Source organism: Poecilia mexicana, unplaced genomic scaffold (genome assembly GCF_051168715.1).
Source record: "Poecilia mexicana isolate PSO_F unplaced genomic scaffold, ASM5116871v1 scaffold_2, whole genome shotgun sequence".
Classification (NCBI taxonomy): Eukaryota; Metazoa; Chordata; class Actinopteri; order Cyprinodontiformes; family Poeciliidae; genus Poecilia; species Poecilia mexicana.
The window spans coordinates 8,700,541-8,723,807 of NW_028263371.1; the positions used below are offsets into that span (position 1 = coordinate 8,700,541).

Sequence of the window (23,267 nt, forward strand, 5' to 3'; positions counted from 1 at the left end):
GTGCAGGACCGTGCAGAGACCACTAAAGGGGCAGGTGCTCAAATAAAAAAGAGCACATCTAGCCGCATTTTAGGACAGAATATTAAAGTCACACAGCTTTCAGGGTTTAATAAACAATGATGAATTACATAATGTGAGATATACAACTAGATTTAGTACATCTTAACATAACAGTTGCCTTGTAATATTAAATATATTGTTCACTACCAAAACTGCATGTTGATTATGGTAAGAACCTTTATTTATTTATTTTTCTTACCTGCGGTACTTGTTCTGACCCAGTTGGTCAACAGTCCACTACCTTTGGCTGCTTCTGGCAGATCCTTTTTCTGTTTCTGACGATTTTCCTTTATGTGGCATCTTTGATCTGAAAAAAGCAAAACATAATGAATTATGATCAGAACACTATATTAAACCACACTACCAATTATTTACCCTTGTGTTTAAACCAATATGTTTTTCAGTCCCTAGAACAATATAATATTACTTAAAGTCTGGATTGAGTTTTTTCCATTAATGAAACGCTTTTATTGGACAGGAGCAGCTTGATTGATTATTACATACATTATATATGTCATGCTAATTCAGGGTGAGTTATATCTAATTCTACATGAATATCCTTGTTGGACTTTTAAGTGCTATTCTCCTTCAAGACACATTTACCCAACGCTAGAATAAATGCAATGTACATTATGCAGCAAAGGAAATTAGAAGATCAGACATATATATCCATTATGGTGATGACAGGTTTTGGATGGGCGATGTGCCCCCTATTGCATAAGCGATACTGAAGAATGACCGCTATCATTGTCATGTCGAGTTTTAATCTTCTGACCCACATGCAAGAACACCCTCGGCACAAAGGAAGTCAGTAAAACGATCTTTATTGTAAAGAAAACAATAATCAGCGGGCAATCTGGTCCCGGGCAGGATCAGCGCTTCAGGGTTGGGACTAGAGGATGAGAGAAGGATGGTGAGTTCTTCAGCTGAGAAAAATGAGGAATTGACGGGCAAAAACTGGAGCAGACTTACTCGGGGTGGAGATGATCACGACCGGGGGGGATATGATTGTTCCAGGGTGAATATCTTGGAGCCGGGGGTTGCTGCTGGGTTATTGAAAGGCGGGGGTCGGCACTGGAGGGCGGACAAGACCAGCTCAGGTTCTCTCTGTGGCGAGAGCGAGGGAGGCAGCCTACTTGAAGATCCTGGGGGATCTGGTCACAATGATGAGGTGAGTACTAAGGCACCAGGTGGGTAGGATTCACCGGCGTCTCGGGGAGAGTTTCTGGGAAGGAGACACAAAACAACGTCACAAGGAATTCTCGAAGAGAGCAATTACTAGAATAAAACAGGAGGCCTGAAGTACCAAAACTGGCAAACACTCTGGCACCGATGTGCAGGATGAGATAATGCCGAGCAGGTGGTTCACATCAGCTGGTCCATGCCCTCCAGGAATAACCTCCAGGCGCCCCCTAAAGGATGGAAAGAAAACAGCAACCCCAAAGAGAAAACACCCAGGAACCCAACAATCATTAGATACAGGGAAGAAGCTTTTTAGTTATTTTTCTTTGCTAGCAAAGTCGTTAGCTAGCAGCTAGCTAATAGCACATCAACAACAGCCTAATGTCTGTATGATAAAAATACTGAATCGATAGATAAGAACATTTTTTCCTCACCTGACTGTCTCCTCCCCTCAGTAGTTCTTCAGAGAAAGGCAGATGCAGAGGCCAGTCAGTGTCTGTTGTATTTCATTACCTCTCTGCTTAAACCGCTACTCCGTGCTGAAGCAGAAACGATGCAACGTTCAACGTTTTCCGTCATCTGACAAGCAGCAAGTCTACTCCACTTTATTCATCAAAACCTTTTTTTTTAATTCACCAAAAACTGTCCTGTAATCTGGAACGTTCGCTACGTTGAGCTCCGCAGTTATCCGCCCTATCTCTGCGTGACAGGCAACTGCGTCATGCGTCACGGGCAAAATGTCAAAGGTAACAAGGTGACCGGAGGGCTTATTATGTTATTTTTCTTGAAAAATACAAAAAAAACGAACCAAAAACCAAATAAATTTAGTACATGTCATGTGTCAGAGGGCTTAGGAAATAATAATAATAATAATAATAATAATAATAATAATAATAATAATAATAATAATAATAATAATAATAATAATAATGTATTATTATTATTTGGTATATTTGAGAATTACAACACTGTAAAGTGACATGTGGGTCATTCTCTGAATTCAGAGCACTTTGTGTGTCACAGATTTATCTAAAAGATTTTCAAATAATGAAAACCAATTTTGAGAAAATCAACAAATGGAAATAACGTTACATCACCGTAGCAGCGCCAGGTTGGCTAACTCTAGCTAGCTAGCGTGTTTGCTGGATTTACACCGAGGATGGTATAGCTAGCTAACTGTGTTCTCTTGGCTGCATGCCGATGTTACGTCAATCCCAACACCGGCAGCTAGCGTTAGCTAGGGTGTTTTTGTCATAGACATAATATAAGCATAGACGCCTTATGGACCATTCCGGCGCAGGAAATACGGCGGCCATCTTGGAGCGGTATACCCTCCTACTTTGCTCAATCAAAACAGCAGAAGATGCCTCAGTACTGAGGGATATTGTTGTTCTGGTCGATGGATTACTGATGCAAGGGCTCCACAGACAACATTTCACAAGTAAGATGGACATATTATTGTGTATATATAGTGATTAGATATTACTTTACTGTATTTATGTCCACCGGCGAGATACCAGCTAATATTAGCTACAGTGCTTGGTGTAATACGGGTTCAGCCCCGCTATGAAGGCTAACTGAGATTCTGTAAATCTAAAAAAATTAATTATTCTCTAACATTGAGTTAGATTATCAGACACAAGGGCCTATATTAGAAATGAAACAGTATAACACATATTATAAAACTTATATTATGTGTTATAACATTCACCGGCAAAGTTTACACAGGTGGTAAAGACTATTATTTATATTCTTTCACTGTCAAAAGTAAGATACGTCCTAAATCTTCCGTTTTTGTTTTGAAAATTTCCTAAAGACACGATGTGAGGAAGAAGAGGGAGAAATCTATAAAGAGAGACGGATTCACTGCAGCACGGATGAATCTCACATCGGATTTTGGACTCGTCGGCTGAAAAAAAAAAATATATATATATAATTCAGTATTAATAATTTATTTGTGCCATTATTAATCTTTATTTATTAGTGTTTGTATAGTTATATAAATATATATTGATATTACTAAAAAATTTATTAAATAAATTATGAACGGGTGTGTGCTTTGTAATATGCTCTTCAAACATCGATATCAGAATATTCCATTCCTATTCTATTGTTATAGCCACTAAGCATATTTAAATATGATGAACTATGTATTAAAAACATACTTAAAAAATACAATTGTTTATAAATGTTGCTTTGATATATGTTTGAATATGGTTTACAGTAACAAAAAAGTGTGTTATGATCGATTAAATCCGCTGATACGTCATTGTGCTGCTAAACACATAACGCTGAGTGGAGTGGTGGGCCGCTCCAAGATGGCCGCCCTAAATCTCGTCAGCGACAATAGGCGAGAGCGGTCCATGAGGCGTCTATCCTTATATTATGTCTATGGTTTTTGTGTTGTGATGCGTTACATCACCGTAGCAGCGATGTAGTAGGTATTAAAATAGCTATATGGCTTATGAAGAAATGACCGATATAAGTGTAGCCTGTATATTCAGATATCTTTTTTTTCCTCATTTTGAATAGACTTTCTCCAAAACTACTTTTTCTTTTGCAATGAAACAGTGTCTTTTTCTTGTCAACCAGTATGGACTGATCCTAATTGTTCAAGCAGATTATTAACCTATACAGGGTTATATATAAATCTGCTAAACGGGTGCAATTGGAAGTTGTTCTTGAGTTCAGCTCATCTCTTTGTCGTTTCTTTTTGGCATATTGACTAATTTAACCCAGTCCTCTTTCTTTTCTTCTGTTTATTTGTTCTTCCATTTTTTTCTGTTTATCCTTTCTTCCTATTCTCTTAGCATGCAAACTATCAGACTGATCCAAGCTTTATTTGTGCAGCAAAAGAAAAAAATAAGAAACACTGGCTGCACAGTGGCGCAGTTGGTAGCACCTGTTGTACCAGTTGTAGCTTTGCCTGTTTGTTCTATGTTGCTTATTACTTTAATGTTATTAAAGTAGTAATATTATGTAAAAGAATGTGTCATCATTTTTCAGACATGAGACATATAAATGAACCACTAAGAACACGAATAAGTCAAGTGAAAGGACAAAGAGAAAACATATTTGAAACATGTTGTGTATGCAAGCATCAAAAGTCAAGACTCTGAGACAAAAGAGAACGTCAGATTTTGATTAATATATTTTTATTTTAGGTCTTATACAGCCAACTCTGGACAACCTTTACAAACATTGCAAAAAAACATTATTGGATACATGACCATTGTTTTCTTGAGTTCAGTTACTGCTGACATGCAAAAGTGGTGTACTGATCTTCCATCTCCTCCATGCCCATGCAGGTAGGTCGATGTTCATCGCTCTGGCACTCTGCTTCTGAGGGCCAGTACTCAATCCAGGTCCTCTCCCCGAGCACATACTGGAACCTAAGAGGAGCAGGAAGACACACACACACACACACACACGAAAAGTCAAAGTAAATATATTTTCTGCATCCAGATCAAAAGCTATATGAGCTTCATATTATTTAATAATTTAGATGCAACTTTATGCCAGCTTGTTAACGGCAGAGGAGCTTATGGTGTCTCTGCAACGTGCTACGGGTCATTTGTTTGCCCCTTAGTGTGGGTCAATGTTCACACACTCTGTATGGATAAGAGGACATTTACATGTAAAGTTGTGTAATTCTTGTTAACAAAAAAGATTAATTTAAAGTTTTATTGTCAGTCCAGCCTTAAAAAACCCCCCAAAACTAAAACCTTTCAAATATATATTAGCTCAAACTTCCCAATTGCATTCAGGATATTTTTTATGTTTAGTTCTCTGAGCAGAACGTTAGCTTTTAATGAGCAGTGATGATTTTAAATGATCCACTTGCACAAGTAACAACTTACGTTTGCTTCTGGTCGTCTCTGTGAATGTCTTTGGATGATCCCATGATGAGGTAAGTTTTGCCCTTTTGCAGACTCAAAGCTTCTCTGCAGTGCTGATAACTGAGGAATGAGCGCAGCTTACCAGTAGGACCAACATCAGTGCTTCCTGTGGTCAAATTGTAGAACAAGAAGACAAAGCGAGTGAGGATCTTGAGGTCACTGAGGGACTTGATACATAACAACAATCCAACTCATGGCCCTTCAAAGAGTTCAATACCCACCTTCTTTAATAACTTTCACTATGCGCATCATGTACGAGTCTGTAGACAAGTCAAAGTCACTCGTTTCCACCATAGCTTTGTACGCTGTGGGCAGACAATGTACAGGCTTGAGATCTCGTGTATTGCTCTAACTAAAAAAGTATGTCTTCTTTTGTTAGACATTTTCATGCCTGTTGTTTCTTACCAAACTCTATCTTGCTGGTCTCCGTGCTCTCGCAGATCTTAGCTGTGCGCTCATCGTTGTTAATCTGACCCTTTTTCTGCAAACTGCAGTTCTCTATAAAGTGACACAAAAGAGATTCTGTTCATGTATGTTGCAGGCCGATGAAAGAGACATTTTAAAGAGGACTACTAATAAAAATGAAGGTATGCATGAAGCAGAAGTAATGTTGTAATTAAATAATTGACCATGCCTAGCAAAACTATGTTGACTGTGAAAATGTCCAAGCTTTTTATTCAAATACATGTAGAACAGTAGAAAACTGTAGACTGGAAATATTTTACACATGGTTTACACAATTATTAGAACCCTCAATAGCAGGCTCAGGGTATTCAGTATTTTGTATCTATGACCAAGAAAAGCTTTTCTGCAGATTGTAGCTTCAAAGTGGGGATGGCGTGTGCAGGTTGATGTGCAACGTTAATTTTTTCCCCACACAAAGATGTCTGCAGGCGTGCAGGCCAAAAACTTCAATTTTTTTGTCATCTAACAAGAACCTCTTCATCAACGTCTTTCCTAAGCCTCCTACATGGCCTATGGGAAGCAGAAAATGGGAATCTTTTGGCTTTCTTTCAACAGTGACTTTTATGTTCCATTCTTCATTAAAGGTTAGGTAGTTAATGACTTATAATTGGTCATATGAACAGATTCTGCCATCTGCGATGCGGATCTGCACAGCTTCTCCTAACTGTGAGCTGTACTTTTTGTCATTAATAATGTTTGGTCTTTGGTATCACTTCACTAATATCCTGGGTCAAACTACTGAGGCCTTCATAGATCATAGGGATAAAAATAGCACAGCGTTTTATTTAGGGGTAATTGGGGAAAAAAGGAGGCAAAATACACACGCCGGCTACAGCATGATATAAATATTTCAGATATAAATATTTTAAAATCAACTAATTGACTCTTCTTCTGCCACTTCACAAACTTGCATCGCTTTGTGTCAATGTGTAACAAAATTTGATACAGCAAAGTGCGATTTTTACATGAAAAAGGGCGATTTTCCAAACTTTTTCAGAAAAATGTCAGCTTTTGGGAAGTAAACCATGTGTTTTTCCAACCTAAAATCCTCACGTAAACTATTCTTGTTTACCTTCTGCACAGGTGCATTCATTATCCCTACAGAGCTGGAGCAGTTTTCCTCCTTTCCTCTCTGGATGGTAGAATTTCACACAAGGTGTTTCTGAAATAGAAGAGGAACAAACCCCCACATATTTAAAACAAATGTATTCTTAGAATAGAATAGAATAAAGTAGATATATCCTTTATTGTCCCACAATAGAGAAATTCTGGCACAGCGGCAGGTTAGGTAAGTGGAAACGTGCATATTTATATAAATTTAAAGCATCAGAAAAATTATTTTGTAGAGGAAAACTATAGCCCATCCCTTTTAAAACTTACGCTCATAGTACTCATAGACAGACACGGCTGCTGGTTGTAAGACGCCAACTTTTAATTTTTGTTGGATCCTAAAGCTGATCTCCTCTGGCCGTGTGTGTGAAACCTGGTGAGAGATTTCAAAATAAGTGAGGAACACTAATGAATAATCCAACATGTAGTAAAGAAAAAAACAAAACAAAACAAGAGAAGGTTGAATTATTTACCTTGTCCAGATAGATGACGAGTGAGCCTCTTTCGGACAGAACTGTGTTCATCTCATACCTTGCAATGGTGCGGGCGCGTCCTTTAGACAACTGCACACACAAATAAACATGTGGCCTGGGTCATACTTTAAGCTACAAAACTGACTTTGGGTTAAATGAGAAGTATAAATTCTAATATGCCAAACTCTGATGTGTAGTTCAAATATAAAATAAGTTTAAAAAATATGCTGAAATCAGCTTAAACACATTTCCTGTTTTGGTTATTAACAAAATTCAATAGATTTGCTTCATGCTATAATTCTGGGGGAGATTTCTTTGGAGAATTGTCTTGAAAGCTTTTGATAGCACTTTATTTGAGTGCATCAGACAGATATAATACTGTCATAAACATGATGCAGCACCTGTTATGAACACAAAGGAGTCTTCATGGAAGGTTATGAGTGTTGTCATGAAGAGTATAATGACACTTTTAATGCAAAGTCGACACTTTTAATGGACTTTTAATGTGAGTTTTGGCAGAACTTTGTATTAAAAGTGATATTATTCACAGAATAATGCAAAATTGGCCATTTTAATAGACTTTTAAGGCAACTTTTAATGTAACATTGAATTAAAAATGTCATTATTTTCCAAATGACACTTCATGGAAACAGTCAAACATTCATGAAGACTGGCTCATAACTGGTGTTAAGTCATGTTCATGACAGTGTCATGTCAGTCTTATTTTGAAAAATTGATGCAACATCTCAAGACATCAGCGATCAAGTTAAAACATGGGCACAAATGGGTCTCCTAGATGCCACCAACCCCCAAGTTAGTTTTAAAAAAATGGTTTTAGAGTAGCAAAGTTAACGCTTCAGAGTACGCATGACAACAGTTCTCACATCATTCTGGCATTTAGCAAACAGAAATAATTTGGATATCCAAAACTGACATAAACTAGGAAGAGCTTAGTTTGCTTTAATTTGACAAATAATAAAAAAGTTGCATCGTTTTATACACTGTATGTAAATATCTGGATTCAGCCGTAGGTTTCTCGTTCGAACTCTTACCGCGTCCAGATCCTTTGTGTCAACAGTGAATCCGGTGAGCAGGCCGATGTCTAGGATGGTCATTTTTGCGTCGCTGTTCCTGTCCTTATACCTTTGTGCAAAACGTTCAGAGAAATTTTTGATAATTTCACAGACCGTTTTTAGCACGAGCTGAAGTGAGGTTTACTGTACTTACAGAACGTCGATCCTAAGCATGTAAATCTTGCCATCGTCTGTCTCTTTATCTGAAGAAGCAAATTAAATCCATATAAAGTATGCATTTTTTTTAAACAAATCACATGAATGGAGAATAACAAAAACAGAACAAATGAATACCAAATTACCTGGGATTAGTTGGACAGAGAGATTAAACTTCTGACAGTCACTTTCCTTTTCTTTAGGAATGGCATAATAAAGCGAAACCATCTGTAACATCAAGAACATGTAGGATTATTGTGCTGTGATGTTACAACAAGATATTATTTGTCCAAATTGTGGACTTTATGCACAAAAAAAAAACTGATGAAAAATGTAACTATTTTATAGAATTCATTTGAACTACAATTATGTTTTAAGTTATCCACAATTCCCAGTAGAAAATATAGATTTTGCCTGGCCAACATTAAACTCTGCACATTTGTTTAATTTAGACCACACAATGTCCTCTTCATATTTCAATTAAAAGAAACAAATCTGTGAAAATCTGTGATCCAACCTTAATATGAATGAATTAAGTCAAAACATACTTTTTAGATGTGTTTCTGTTTCTAAACTGCAAACAACATCTAGCAATTCATGAGCACTTCAAATTATCTGTCCATATCCACTGAGGTGCTTATATATGAATGCAATGCAAATTTTATATATATATATATATATATATATATATATATATATATATATATATATATATATATATATATATATATATATATATATATATATATATATATATAAAAAATAAAGACTTTTCAGACAAATGTGCATGTCACCAAAAATTCCTAAGCTAAGCATTGTTTTTTGTAAAAATGTTCACTACTGCCCCTACTATTTAATGACAAACACTTTGATATGAAAGGTATTTTAAAAAGAAAATCTTCATAATTTGTAGACAGTCATTATTGCTAATAGATATTTTTGTACATAATAAATGCATCAGACTCTTAATGCATCTGAATGAAAGAATTAATCTGTTGTGTCTGAACGTTTTCCAACTTAGTTTTATGGTTCACAATTTGTATAATGCTAAAAAAAAACAAAACAAAAAAAACATCTGGAATTAAAAACAAAAGTTACTTACTTTCACTGTTGCTTCTCCCGTTCCTGTGGCAGTAACTTTCACGTCCTGGTTGATGTCATTAAGCTGTCGAAATTTTAATTTGTAATTTAGGAAAAAGCAAATCATAAAAAAAACTCAAAGTTTTAAAAAAGGAGGTTGTGATCTCACTTTAGATGTTCTTGTGGCGAACTGATTATCTCTGTTAAAGTTGAACTTGTCAGGCTTTGATCTGCCCGGCAACAAGATGTCAACATTCAGATCGTATTCTGGTTCTTTAGCTCTGGTCCAGTACTCTGCCACGGCCTGGTACACGATAATGGTGGCCTGGGAAGACAGAAAAATTACAAATGAGAAGAATTAAGAAAAAATCTAGTTCAACTAGGGAAAGTGATATTTCCCTAAGAAAAAGTCTAGAAGTTTAGAAGTTACCTGTGTTGATCCATAGCCTCCACCCACAAACTGTTGTTGGTTAAACCATCTAACGATAGGCCGTGCTTCTTCAAAGTGCTATAATGAAAAAAGAGATGATTTGAGCCTGCTGTGCGTAGCACTTGTACTTTTGTTTTTTTTAAGTGGCTTTTTAAAGTGACTACTAATAAACAGTTTATATCCTGTCCACCTACAATCAGAACAATTCAGCACAGTAGTTAGGGTTAAATTCTGACTTAAACCAGCAGTGCTTTCTCTACATAGGCTGCACAATTTCAATGCCCTCTCTCCCACGGTTATTTCCTTAATCTGTCCACTGTACTCACAAATCAGTTTGTGCTACAATTATTTATTTATTTTATATATTTTTTTAATTTATGATACAAGAATAAAGTCACACAAATAATGCAAAAGACATTTTTGTACCACAGTAATCTTATCATGCTTGAAAAGGTGTAGGAAGAACTAAGAAACTTATGAAGTCCTACCCCATAAACCCAAACCATATTTTCAGATGGACACTCATTATTAAATTAAATTAAAAAAAAAACATAAGTTAATTAATCTTCCATCTTACCTGGGTTTACACATGTCTAAATATATACATCCATACCCACACACTCATATTTCGTTAGCTTCAATTTACATATACACATTAGTGCTAACTCTCACCTATATTTCTACATCTTGTGAAAATGACCTCCTTGTATATATATATTTTTAAATTGTATTAAATTTTTACTTTGTTTTACCTCCTCTTTTAACTTGTTCCATAATTTTACACCATGAATTGAAATACAAAAGCTCTTTCTATATTCTAAATTCATGCAGGAGTAATTCTCCCCATCAAGTCCATGTAATAAGAACAATCTTCCCATTCCCTTTGCAGCAGTTCTCTCTTTGCCCACAGTCATAACAGATGCAGCAGTAATAAAGAAAAATATTTAACTTTTTATTGTTGAACCCCAGTTTCTATGGTAGTTTGTTTTAAATACAACTAGAAAAACTGCAGGTCATAACCAACTTACAGTAGGGTGCATTGATCAGCCTCTTTCACTTCAACTATTTCAAACTGCATATCTCAGTTTTTTCTTCTCAACAAGCAGCTCCGTCACTCTATAGTCCTGAACATATCCTTATAAAGTGTTTGCCCCAAACTGTAAAAACCTTTTGATTTTAAGTTTTTGATGGCAGAGATTCACTTTTGAGCAGGCTATAGATTTAGCATTACTTTCCCCAAAGCATTTAACCTAAAACCTGTAAATTTAATCCACCAGTGATGAGACAAAACCTGGTTTTAGAAACTCTGCATAAAGAACTAGAAGGAACAAAAAAAGATGTTAAAACAAACTTGTGAATTTCTTCAACAGACATTCAAAACTTTGTCTTTCAAAGTCACAATGAACAAATAACAATGGCTCTACTCACCTGAGCTCTGACCAGAGCCAAGAGAGCATAAGCTGTCGCCTCTTGTGTGAATGTCTTTTTTCCAGGTATGGGCCAGTGGTTTAACTCTGAAAAAGAATTTGTGTTTTTTGTTTTTTTGTAAAAATATAAAATATTTCTGACACGGCTTATAAATTGCAATTTCCACAAGATGGGTAGTGCAAATACCAGGAGAAGCAAACTTGAAGAGGATGTCCCTGTTAAGTTTGTTTTCATTGGCCAGAGCGTATGACGTAATGGCGACGGCATAAGGGTTGGCGAGGTTGGGAAGACGTCTCTCAAGGTAGGTGACGGCTTTTTCTATACTGGATGGAAGACTCTAGGGAAATGAAAAGGAGAACATGGGAATGAAATGGTTTGTTGGGAAGCCATCGAGATAGAGGATATCAGTGTGAAAGCATAAACCTTTGATATCCCGTCCTGTTTAATAACGTCACAGAGTTGATTTCTCCTAGGAATGACAAGGTCGAGATACTCACATTTAAAGTTGCTCCACATATTGTGCGTGATTCCTGCATGGCAATCAGGCAGAAGGCCGTCATGGAGGCATCTGAGTCTCCGCCAAGCACATCACCCTGAATGAGCACAAACGCAAACACCAACATGTCAGGTAACATATTCCCTCATCATGGTCAAGGAAGAAAACAAGGAGTTTTGTTTTAGATGAAAAACTTAAGTTTCAGAACATTTTAATGGAGGAAATAAACTTATCACATGAAGTACAGGAATTTTAATTTATTTTTTTGGGTTTTTTGTAATAAAGCTTCATAATATGATGATTAATTTTATTGAATAGGATGATAAAAAAAAAAAAAAAAAAAAGCAAGACTTAGCTTAAAATATTTAACAATCGATTATTTAAACTAACAATGGCCTCAGTCATGCTCCAGAGAACTGTATCCAACAGCCTGTTGCCTCTTTCTCATGCTAGTTTGGTCACACTCTGCTGTGGGACGGCAGCAACAGAAATCAACTCCTTCCAGGAGGATCAGGGGTTTTTTTTGCCAAGAAGCAAAAAATGTCTAACACAAATGTACTTATTGTGTAATGTATGTAGTGGTGTACTAACCTGCATTTCTCCATGGTGTACTCTTCCAACTTCTTTAAACATGCCATCAGGTTGCTGAGCGTTGAGGATCAGATACTTCACAGCACCACAGATGTGTTCATTTTGCACTGCTATCAAGTTGTAAGCTAAAGAAAACACCTTGGTCACATATGCGGTCAGCCTTGTGGGGAAGAAAACATTAATAGTTTAGTTCATCAAACTGCATATAGAACAAATACTGAGAAGTGAGGTATTGTCTGCAAAAAATACAGTTGAACCTTGAATGCCTTACCAGGTGCTACTTCCATGACTAGCCCACACAGCAAATGAGCCATCGCCTTTACGATACGCTAGCTCGTTGTTGTATCCTAAACAGATAGTAAATTATTAGTCTATTCACAAATATCCACACATTCATTTAGTCAACAATCAAAAGAGCACACATTTCAAGTGAAATCCATTTCTCTTTACATCTAAATGACTTTACCAGTTCTTATGTGCTGAAGAGCCTCGTTACGTTTGTTCAAACCAACAGCCTCCCACTGATTGGTTTTGTCCAAATATGTGGTTGCAATGACTGGCAGAGTCATGTGGATCATGTTCTGCTCTCCACAGCCTCCGGGCTGGTAGATCAGAGTACCCATGGATCTACCACTAATGGCATTCTCCACAAGCCCAGAAACCTGTTCTCTGCCTGCACACACAAAATAAAATCAGTAAATTGACATAGGATAGTCAATTTTCAAGCAGCTGTCTCTGCATAATTCATGTGGGTGTAACAGTCACAGAAACTCACCAGTTACAGAAACTTGTGTGCTGGTTGGTGAGTTTGGTACCAAATCGTTCCTGGGAATGTTACTGTTCAGGATTTCCACTTGTGCTCCACCTGCAAGTAGAAAAGTACAATTGAATCAGTTAGGAAAAATATTTCCACTGTACATCAGTGAAAATGTTAAAGCATTGCTAATGTGTGAACATACCCTGTCCTTTCTTAACTGGATCTAGAGGTACAATCTGGGCAGTTTTAACCAGAACGCCTTCAGGCTGGGAAAATATATAACAAATATTAGAAACAAACATTTATTGCATGGTTCTGGTAGGTCAAAGCAAAACGAAAAAAAACAACAAAAAAACAACATACATAAATATTGAACAGATAAGTATTCGATTTTAGAGTAGGGCTGTAACGATTCCTCGAATGATTCGATGCCTTGATTATTAAAATTCCTCGAGGAAAATGTATCTGCCTCTAAGATTCGTAAAATTATGTTTTATTATTTAGCACACCGCGTTCCGGCCGGACCATTATTTGTGTTGTGCAGCGCGCTCACTTCCGCCTGTGAGTTATTGCTATGTGCTAGCAGCACAACAGCAAATTTCCAGGTTTTTGTCGATTTTTGGGGGACCAATAAACATTTTTAAATCATCTGACGCGATGCTTGGAGTACGACAGTTTTTCTCCTCTCGGAAATGAGTGGTGACCGTTTCAAAGCGACCGGTGGGAAGGGGACTGTCAGTGTATTTATACGAGAGAGAGATAAGGGAGAGCGATTTCTGATTACCTGATTAATTGTAAAAAAAAAAAATATTCGGAAATTATATATATGCTGTATAACTGCTGATGGGAAGCACAGTACTTGATCCAGATGGAGTTCGGGTTTCTCAGTTTACCCCTTACTGTCCAACACACATGCTAATAAATTGATTTCCTTAGGTCCAAATGAGAATGTTGACCAGTCTGGGGTCTGCCCTGTTAACTGTGAAAGGCTCTTTGTCTCTCTTACCACAACGCGCAGTATCTTCATAACTCCGTCATTAAGGGATGAGTCCTTGACAGCTGCCTTGACCTCGATGCTACGTTCTCCTTCCTTCATTGGAATAATGATGAATGGTACAGATCGTGTAGTTTGGGCTCCAACTCTGACCTCCTGCCGGTACTTCCCACGCTTGGAGGCTACGCTGCACACGTTCTCTTCCTCAATCAGTTCCACACGAACCTTGAGGACAGGATAAAGACGGAGAAAAGCAATTAAATGTAATCAACTAAAATTCTAATATAGAGTCAGAGTGCATAAAAAATTTCTAACTTCCATTTGTCTACAAAACAGACCATTTTCTGTCTCTAGGTAAACGGACCCTTTCTGTGTTGTGCTGGTTACATTTATGTAAACCTATGCATAGATCTGTTGTTAGTAATGCTGACTAATTAACATGAATTATAGACCTGAGCCCTAAGTAAATTCAACTGCTTTCATTTTTAGACCATAATTTGAGTAAACAATGTCATTTTTCCCATTTTTAGCTTTTGTTTAATATTTCCAGTTCGATATAATAAATATAATTGTGTCAGTCGTGACCAGTGAGTCAAGTGCAAATCATCTGGGATGTGTGACTGATAGGAGAGGAGCAGGGCGGGGCCACACGCACAGTTATTGTGCAGAGTGAACTTGTTGTGATCTAATAAACCTCTGCACTTTACTTTCTTTCTCTCCTACACAGCGAATCAACTCCTCTATTTAGACTACAATAAGAAGATCATTATTTCTTGATTTGTTTTCTCTGTGCCGTATGTATTGCAGGCTATTTAAAGAAGCCCGACGAGAACATCAAACAAATTATTTTGGCCCGACCCAGCCCAAATTTGTAAACTCTAACTTACAGTTATTTGATCTGGGCTGTAGTTATGAAGGATCGCTTTAATTTCAAGCTGCTCCCCTCGGACGGCGGAATAAGGCAGCCGGAGATCGATGAAAAATTCCTTACGGACAATAACTTCCAATGGCTCGCCCACACAGATACCTTAAAGATGAAACAAATAAAAAGGTAAGACACCAAAAGAGAGCAGAAATGTAAATGTTGGGAAAATTATAAACTTAAGTTGCAGAAGCCTCACCACGTGTTCGAGACAGACTGATGCCAGTGAACTGCCAGGTCGTGATTGAGTCTTGCAGAGGAACATTTCTCTCCATGGACATGGCCTCACTAAAACACAGATCGGCAGAAGCAGATATGAAGGTCGAGCATATAAAATTGTTACCAAATTATCTTTTTATAGAATACAAGATCTGTGCAGGTTTGAAATGGCTCACCAGTTGGGGGCATTGGCTGGGCAGCGAGGAAGCTGGATGTCGATCCACAGCCAACTTTCGGGGAACTTGGTTCGAGAAACAATTTCATTGCTGTCCATGTAGCTGTCATCGGACTCGCCTAAAGGGTTGTTGCACATGGGATCATTAACGTTTCTTTTAGGAAAGTAAGAATACTGTTCCCCACCAATTGGTTCCCATTTCTTACTGCGAGCTAATTTGAAGTTTTCTTCCCTCCTTTCAGAAAGCTGCGTTTTCATCGTAGTACAACACTGCAGGAAGGCATCAGCGCAGGCTTGACCATCCACAATATATGCCTTACGCTCCTCGCAGGTGTATGAAAGTGGAACTTCTTTCATGCCGTCCAAACAACATTCTCTCTCCAGCTCATTGGTAAATTGACTCACTGTGAAAAACAAAGAAAAGCTATGTGTTAAAAAAGGCAGCATACATGTAGAAACAGGGCAGTTAGAACAAATAAATCTAACTTGGAAAGACATAACACTGTGGTAGCTTAACAAATGGCACAATATTTGGTTATTGATTGGCTAAAAACTGTGTTTCTTACGTAGCGTAGTTCTAACTTCCATGATAGTTGTGGATCTTTTCCTTTTGGCGCTTGCCTTGCAGCCCTTTTCTGAAATAGAACACAAACCACATCTTTACAAGACACACACACGCATATATACATATATATATTTCAAAAACCAAAGACATTGAAAGGACATTAATTGGTTATATAATAACAGCTTGATGCAACCTGAAAAGCCTCTTATGTCCAAAGCTCTTACGAAGGAGTAAGTCATCTATTAAGTTGTCAATAGATGTAACAACATTGTATTAGTAATATTCAAATGCAGCTCTGGTAATACTTACTGACTAAATGTATTGAAAGGATTTACTAACTTCTGGAAATAAATTAGAGGTTGACTTTTTAATTTTAGCGTGAGATTGTGCTTCTGCAATGAAAAGTTAATATATTTCAAGCTCTTTCACTCATCTTTACCATGTGGGTCTATAAACATGCCTGACACTGTATAGTTTAAGGTAGCTGCACTTTGTAAATCTATTTTATTCTTAAACAGAATCAAATTTAGCTTCATTCAGATTGGTTGAAGTGAACTCACCTTGTCTGTAGGCAGTTCCTGCAGCGGTGCTTGACTCAAACACCAGCCCAGCATCAAAGAACACGTTCATACTGTTGCTCCCACCACCTGGTGTGCAGCCTATGTCATGATGCTCTACCTCGTCCCACACCTGCAGGGTGCAGAAATAAACCAACCAAAGACTTATGGTTAAAGAAAACCAGACATACACAGTCAATTTCTAGATTTTTAGATACGGTAGGATGTACCTTTTTCTGGGTGAGACGGTGCTTGTTGTTCAGGACGTAGACGCCTTTGTCAACTGCGACGAGTCCCACTGTGGCCCCTGGATCTCCTGTGACTTTCAGAGTGAACATCCTGCGAGGCTCATAGGACGGAAGTGGCCTCTTTGACTCCAAGGTCAACTACATGGGGAGAAAATAGCACAAAAAATTCAAAAGATTTAGATACCAAGGATTAGTCCAGGTTTGACTCATAGAGTCGGTGGAATGAGTCTTACTGAGCCCATGCACGAGTCTTTCACATCCACCCAAACAGAGTCCGACACCACTTCATTATCGGTTGGGTGGTAGTAGGCTATGATGCGGAATGAGGGCAACATCTCTTTGGTGATGGGAAGAATTAGGGAAATTAGAGCTTGGCCTCTTGTTTTGTAGCGCTCAGATTTCAGCAGCTGGCCTCTGCTTAAGATCTAGGGTTGACAGAAAAACATGTGAACAGAAATCCAATGTATACTGACGAACTAAGAGAGGTGTAAATCATCCCTCACCAGGTATGTGATGTCCTTTTGCTGTGGTGGTTTGTTGAGGTTGAGGTTGATTTTCAGGTTGTCTCCTACTTTCACCTCGGCTGTGTCTATGCCTGCGTTGGAAAGTTCCCAAGAGTGTTAAGACCCAACACATCATGCTGATAACATCCACAGTTCTTCTCCATAGTTTACCGGTTCTTTCCTGACTGTGTGCACTGTTGTGGTCCTGGAGTATGACTTACCTATGTGGATGTAAGTCCTGCTATTGGTAGCATAAGGTAAAGCATCCATCTCAGCTGTTGCTTGTCTTGCGGGCGTAAGTTCAGGTTTGTCTGTTTTCGCCTGTAGTCCAAAGGAACACATGTTTTTCAAGATTAAGAATCAGGGCATTATCATTTTATAAAAATTTACATTCCAGTTTTGTTGTTTCTCTTGGTTAGCTAAACCTTTTGCAGTGCACAATAAATTGAATTGTCTTACATTGCGTCATACTGATCGGCAGTTTTAGTGTGTAGCTGTTAGTTTGGCTTTGAACTGAAATGTTATGTTGTTTTACTCACAGAAGTGTTACCATCGCCATTACTGTGGTTTCCCATTACTTATTTATTTGTATTATTTTTGCGTGTGGTGGTCAGGCGAGGAGCCCATTATAACTGCCTGCAGTTCTAGCATTACAAAAAAAAAAATCAGCAATTTCTTCACTTGTACATTTTCACTAGGCTGTTGCTTACAGTGATTTGGAGTCTAGCATCCGTTGCTGCTGTATTGATGGTAAGCCTTGCCATCCCATTTGATGCTGTGGATCCCCTCACATTTCCAGGAGTGATCACCACTGGGATACCTTCTGCTGGACTGCCATCAGGATTTACCACTTCAACCTACCATAGGAAAATGCATCAGTTTCTGAATACCTCCTCACACCACATTTCATAAAAAATCGCACGTCATTAGATTAATTCATCCTTCAATTGGTACTAGATATGAAGGACATATTATAGTTTAAATAGTACGAAATGAGGGTGCAGTGTTAAAGATGCCTCTTACTTAAGATAAGTCATTGTACACGAGTAATTTTCTAAAGTTTAGGGTTATTAGTTGATAACATTTTGACAGTAAAAGAAGAAAACATTTGGTTCTGTACCGCAACATCAAAGGACATTCCTGGTTTGAAAAATTTGGGGGTTCTTGTGAAAGTGATTTTGTAGGGCGACGTGACAATCTGGATGCCTCTCAACTCTGCTTCCACCATTTCACTGCCTACATAAAAAAATAAAAAATAAAAAACAAATAAATGGACAGAATAGTGCTGCTTAATCACCCGTTGTTTTATCAAATAAAAAAACAACCAAATGATAAAATCTTCCTTTGATCTGAGAAACATGCACATTTTTAAATCTCATCAGATCAAGAGAAACATATTTAAATATATATGAAATGATCAAATCGTGTTTTGCTTTTCGTTTTTTAAAGGAAGTTGACTTGAAAACTTTTTTTTAGCCAATGAGCATAACTCAAGATCAAAACTACCTAACAAGGAAAAACACAATCGCTGTTACTCACCGCTGTCTGTCAACACACTGACTGACACAAAGATGGCTTTTCCCACAAGATCGTTAATATTCGGGAAGGTTTGAGTGATCTGATTCCTTTTCAGTATGACCTGCCCTTCTCCATTGTTAACCTGCAATCCAACAGACCCAGGTTAAGTTTTGCCTTTTGCTTGCATGAAATGTATGTTTAATGGAGAACTGAAAAAGAAGAGAGCTCACCATGACTCGTGTAAGAGAGTGTGGGAGGCTTTTCTTCACCTTATCTTCCATAATGCCAAACACCACATAGGCAGTCCCGTAAACCTCCTTTCCAAACAAATACCTACGCATAAAAAAATCACTCTTAAAGCCATACTGTAAGAGCAAAACAATAATATAATAACAACCCTATTTATTTAATTTTTAACTAATGAAAATCTTTCACGTACGTAGCTTTGATGTTGATGACAAGTTCTTGGTTGTCCACATAGAAGAAAGGGACCACAGGCAGCAGCTTTACCTCGAAACTGGGAAGGACTGCCAGATGAAAACATTTTTGAAAATATTTTTCTACCAGATGAAAACCTAGTTAATTATAAATATACATATGTGAAAACACCGTATTTACCATATTCTTTGACCTCAAATGTAGCGTTGTATTTCTGCTGTGGGTTGCTCTTGAACTTTGCCACCACCTGCCACAGTCCGGGGCTGAGGAAACACACGCACACACACACACACACACACATATGATTTACAGCAATCAGTTGAGAAGAATGAAATATTCGCACTAAATTTACTTATCAATTATTGAACTCAAATAAAATGAAAATTCCAGCATTTGCTCTTAATTTATCCATAAAAATGTACAAAGGAAGCCAGATAAAATTAGCATATTATTCACTTTTAGCCAAAAAATAACAAAAAAAAAGATTGTTTAGTTTGTTAGCAAAAATCCAAAGCATTATAATAAAATGTTTCAATGTGCTTCCTGAATCAAAAAACTAAACCTCTGCACCTTATTTCCTTTTTGTGTGTAAATAAAATTCATGTAGATCTTGACTATTTAACAGTAATTATTTGGTTAAATATGACCAGGTGAATGTCATTCAGCTACTTAAAACAAGTTTTCGTCTTCAAAACGGAATACCTGACAATGTCAGCAAGCTGGTAATCTCCAGAGAACATGCCACCATTAAGAGCGACTGAATCAAGAGGGATGATGATGTCCTCAGGCGTCTAACCAAAAACAAACAAACAAACAAAAAACTGCTTTTAAAAGTCAACCCAACGTCATTCATTGACTGACTGGTCTGGAAGTAAATATGTGCCAGCAGGACACCAATGCTGGTGACACATATTTACTTCCATAGAGCGGGTTCAACTCCCACTTTTCACCACCAGGGGGCAGCATGATTCAAATGTGAAACTGAGTCACTAAATGGATACGAATGAGGGAACACAATACCACAATTTCAATGTCGACAGAGGCATCAACTTGGTTCTCATCGTTTCTTTCCACAGGCTCCATCTGAGGCGTCAAGGCAAACATCCTGTAATAAACTGACACGGAGAGAAGAAAGTCCTTTTTACTTCTCAAGACCTTTTATATTTATATTTCATAGCCAATACTTGGTCATATATGTTGAAGACATTTTCACAGCAGGCCATAAAAATTATCATTTCTAAATATTTCTGGTTTTACTTTGTAGTCTGTAAAATAAATCAAGGACCTTTGGTTTATCATATCATTGTGAGGCATTTTGTTTTTGTTTCCTTTTTTTATGTCATGCAATTATGATTGTATTGATTGATTGGTGGGGGGGATAAAACATATCTCCAGAGATATAATTTTTTTTTATGTATTTCACAATTGAAAACTATTTTATGCCTTTAGATAAAAGTTACAATAAAGCTATAAACATCTTTCTAAAAACAATTGAAATGTTTTATGTTTATGTTGGAATTAAGATTTCTATTGAAAGCCTTATTCAAATATAGGACAATTTGGAGTTTTAAAACTGATTTATCAGGATGAGTAACTTAAAAATAACTGTTTTTGTCTGTTTTCATTGTAATTTATTTATATTATTTTAAATATTCTGCATTTAATGAGTCCAAGGTTGTAAAGCTTAATTTTGATACCCTCAGCATACCGGTGATTTGGCCCTGTTTTGCTTTGGACTCACCTTTGCTGTTGGGCGTATAGAGCGTCTTGTCGGTCTGTATGAAGATGTACCCAGACTGGAAGGACACCAGGACAACCTTTTCCAGCAATCGGCCCGGAAACTGAGCTTGCACGTAAACATATTGTTTTGCGGTGGGATCCTTTCTGAATTCTCCCACTGGCATCTGAAATCAGAATCAAAAGACGGATGCTTTGCTTCAGGAGCTGCAACAGAACCCTTTTATGAAAAGCCTACTTTTGCATCGAGGGATGTTAGCAGCCGTTTGAGTATTTTACTCACCGTCACTTTTCCCAACCCCTGGAAGTTATTCGCCCCGTTGAGGGTCACGGTTGTCCCAGTCAGCTTCTTGTTTTTTTCCGGATGGTTCATCACGTTGATGCTGACCACCATGTCCCCTCCAGTGCAGTCCTGACATTCAACAAAGATGTTTTCTGCGGTTCCCACTCGCATCAGGTTGGGGGCAGACATCACTTTGCTACAGAAAGATCAAATTGTACGTTATTTATTTTGAAAGATACATTCTCTGGTTAGCACTTGTGCGAAACAATAATTTACACTAAATGTGCTGCAGGCAGCAAAACATGCATTGGACAACTGAGACTTCTAGCTGAACCCTTTCTAGGTTTCCTTAAATGTAGAGTGCAAAACGGAATAATGAACAAAAATAAATAAAATAAAAAGTAGATTGCATGTACCCCTTGCATGCAACATTGTAAAGTATAATGTTGGGCTTTCAGGGAAACTCTTGTGTTTTTGCAGAAAAGGACTGAATGATTACTATTACATTATTATATTATTGCTCCACTTGAAACAGCAGAAACCTGCTTCAAGGCCTTTTACATTGCAAATTGTCCTCTGGTTACCGTTTTGTGCAATCTTTTCATATTTGTTTGTTCAGTAGCGGACTTTTGATCTCCACTCTGGACTTCATACTTAATGAATGAGCCATTGATTATCTTGATTAAGATCCAGCAGAGGATCAATGAAGCTCATGATGGTGACGATCGACTCTGTTTGCCGTGTCTGGAGCGAGGCGAGGCCACGCAAACACTGCACAAAAAAATTTAGGGCAGCTGTCTGGCACCGCTTGAGGAGGCTTAATGGACAGCAGTTGATTATTAGAAAACTGTACTAGCAGTAAAGATTTAGCAAACTATAAACTGCTAAAATATTCACACAAGAAATAAAAAATTTAAGTGAAGGCATTTGACAAAGTATACCAACTAATTTAAAATCTTCAAGAAAACAAACTTGAGCGTTTTTTTTTTTTTTATATATATGAATTTTTGTCATGCTTCAAACACTCAGGTGTACTTACAGGTCAGCTCCATCAGCCAGGGAGGCAAAGGCCAGAGAGGCCAGCAGCAGCAGTAGAGCTCTCCTCATCCTCCGGTCCGGTTCTGATCTGCTGCCAGGGTAGACTGAGCCTCGGCTGAGCGCCCCTTTTATCCTCCGAGCTCAGGGGCTGGGGATCCCCTCCCACATTCACCCCCATCACCCTCCCGTCTGTCCAACTCTTGCATGCGCATACGGTAAACAAACAGATGAAACACACAGATTCCCAGCAGCAGTTGAGAAATTGTTCAGTTCTGAAAAAAAGAAAATCTCTATAAGTAAATAGTGAAAAAGAAATCAATAAAGGGTTTGCGTGTCCCACTAACGTCTGAAGGCGAGTAAATTGCAAGATCACGGGAACAAATACTCTCAATGAAGTTGTGATTTTTTTATTTATCTTTAAAGTACCTATTATTAATGTGCTGTTTTAATTTTCCTTAAACTCTCTTTTAGCTTTCGATTCTTTTCCGGCCGCTGGTGGTCAATCAATAAACACATGCAGGATTAAAGACACAAAACAAGCAAAAACACACACAAAAAAACTGGTGTTGCAAAAGTTTTGTTATGCAATTTCTAGGTAAATTATTGGTGGGACTTTTTGGAGTTGCAAAGGAGCATTTTCAGCAGTGAAAGAAAAACATATGTTTAAACAAAAAAGATAAAAAAAATAAAAAAGTAGGATAAAGATAGCATACTGTAATGTTTCAATCTTACTGAGTCGTTATATGTATTCATTGTATGATTGTAAAAAAAAAACATAGTTATCAGGAAAAAAATGTCATTATCATGAACAAATCTATAGGTCTGAAAACATCAGTCTAATCAGTTTAATGTGTAAAGTGAAAAATGAAT

The 23,267-nt window shown here is 37.5% G+C and overlaps 1 protein-coding gene across 1 annotated transcript; it reads right to left on the minus strand.

Annotated features, from left to right (window-relative positions):
• Positions 1–4,380: 4,380 nt before the first annotated feature.
• Positions 4,381–22,509, minus strand: LOC148160380 (complement C3-like). Its single transcript, XM_088010127.1, has 43 exons — positions 22,399–22,509; positions 21,360–21,555; positions 21,081–21,243; positions 20,360–20,454; positions 20,042–20,130; positions 19,520–19,602; positions 19,341–19,428; positions 19,132–19,234; positions 18,923–19,043; positions 18,504–18,619; positions 18,094–18,240; positions 17,605–17,704; positions 17,384–17,475; positions 17,114–17,305; positions 16,863–17,018; positions 16,636–16,765; positions 16,077–16,145; positions 15,717–15,914; positions 15,512–15,629; positions 15,316–15,404; positions 15,082–15,221; positions 14,207–14,419; positions 13,403–13,466; positions 13,219–13,308; positions 12,910–13,116; positions 12,715–12,790; positions 12,444–12,603; positions 11,854–11,949; positions 11,543–11,693; positions 11,357–11,442; positions 9,929–10,006; positions 9,668–9,823; positions 9,521–9,583; positions 8,565–8,646; positions 8,417–8,465; positions 8,242–8,332; positions 7,190–7,279; positions 6,987–7,089; positions 6,679–6,768; positions 5,547–5,639; positions 5,363–5,446; positions 5,103–5,247; positions 4,381–4,634 (listed from the first exon to the last, which is right to left on the minus strand). The coding sequence occupies exons 1-43, from the start codon at positions 22,464–22,466 to the stop codon at positions 4,493–4,495; spliced, it is 4,962 nt and encodes a 1,653-aa protein (XP_087866253.1). The 5' UTR covers positions 22,467–22,509; the 3' UTR covers positions 4,381–4,492.
• Between the last annotated feature and the right edge of the window lie 758 nt (positions 22,510–23,267).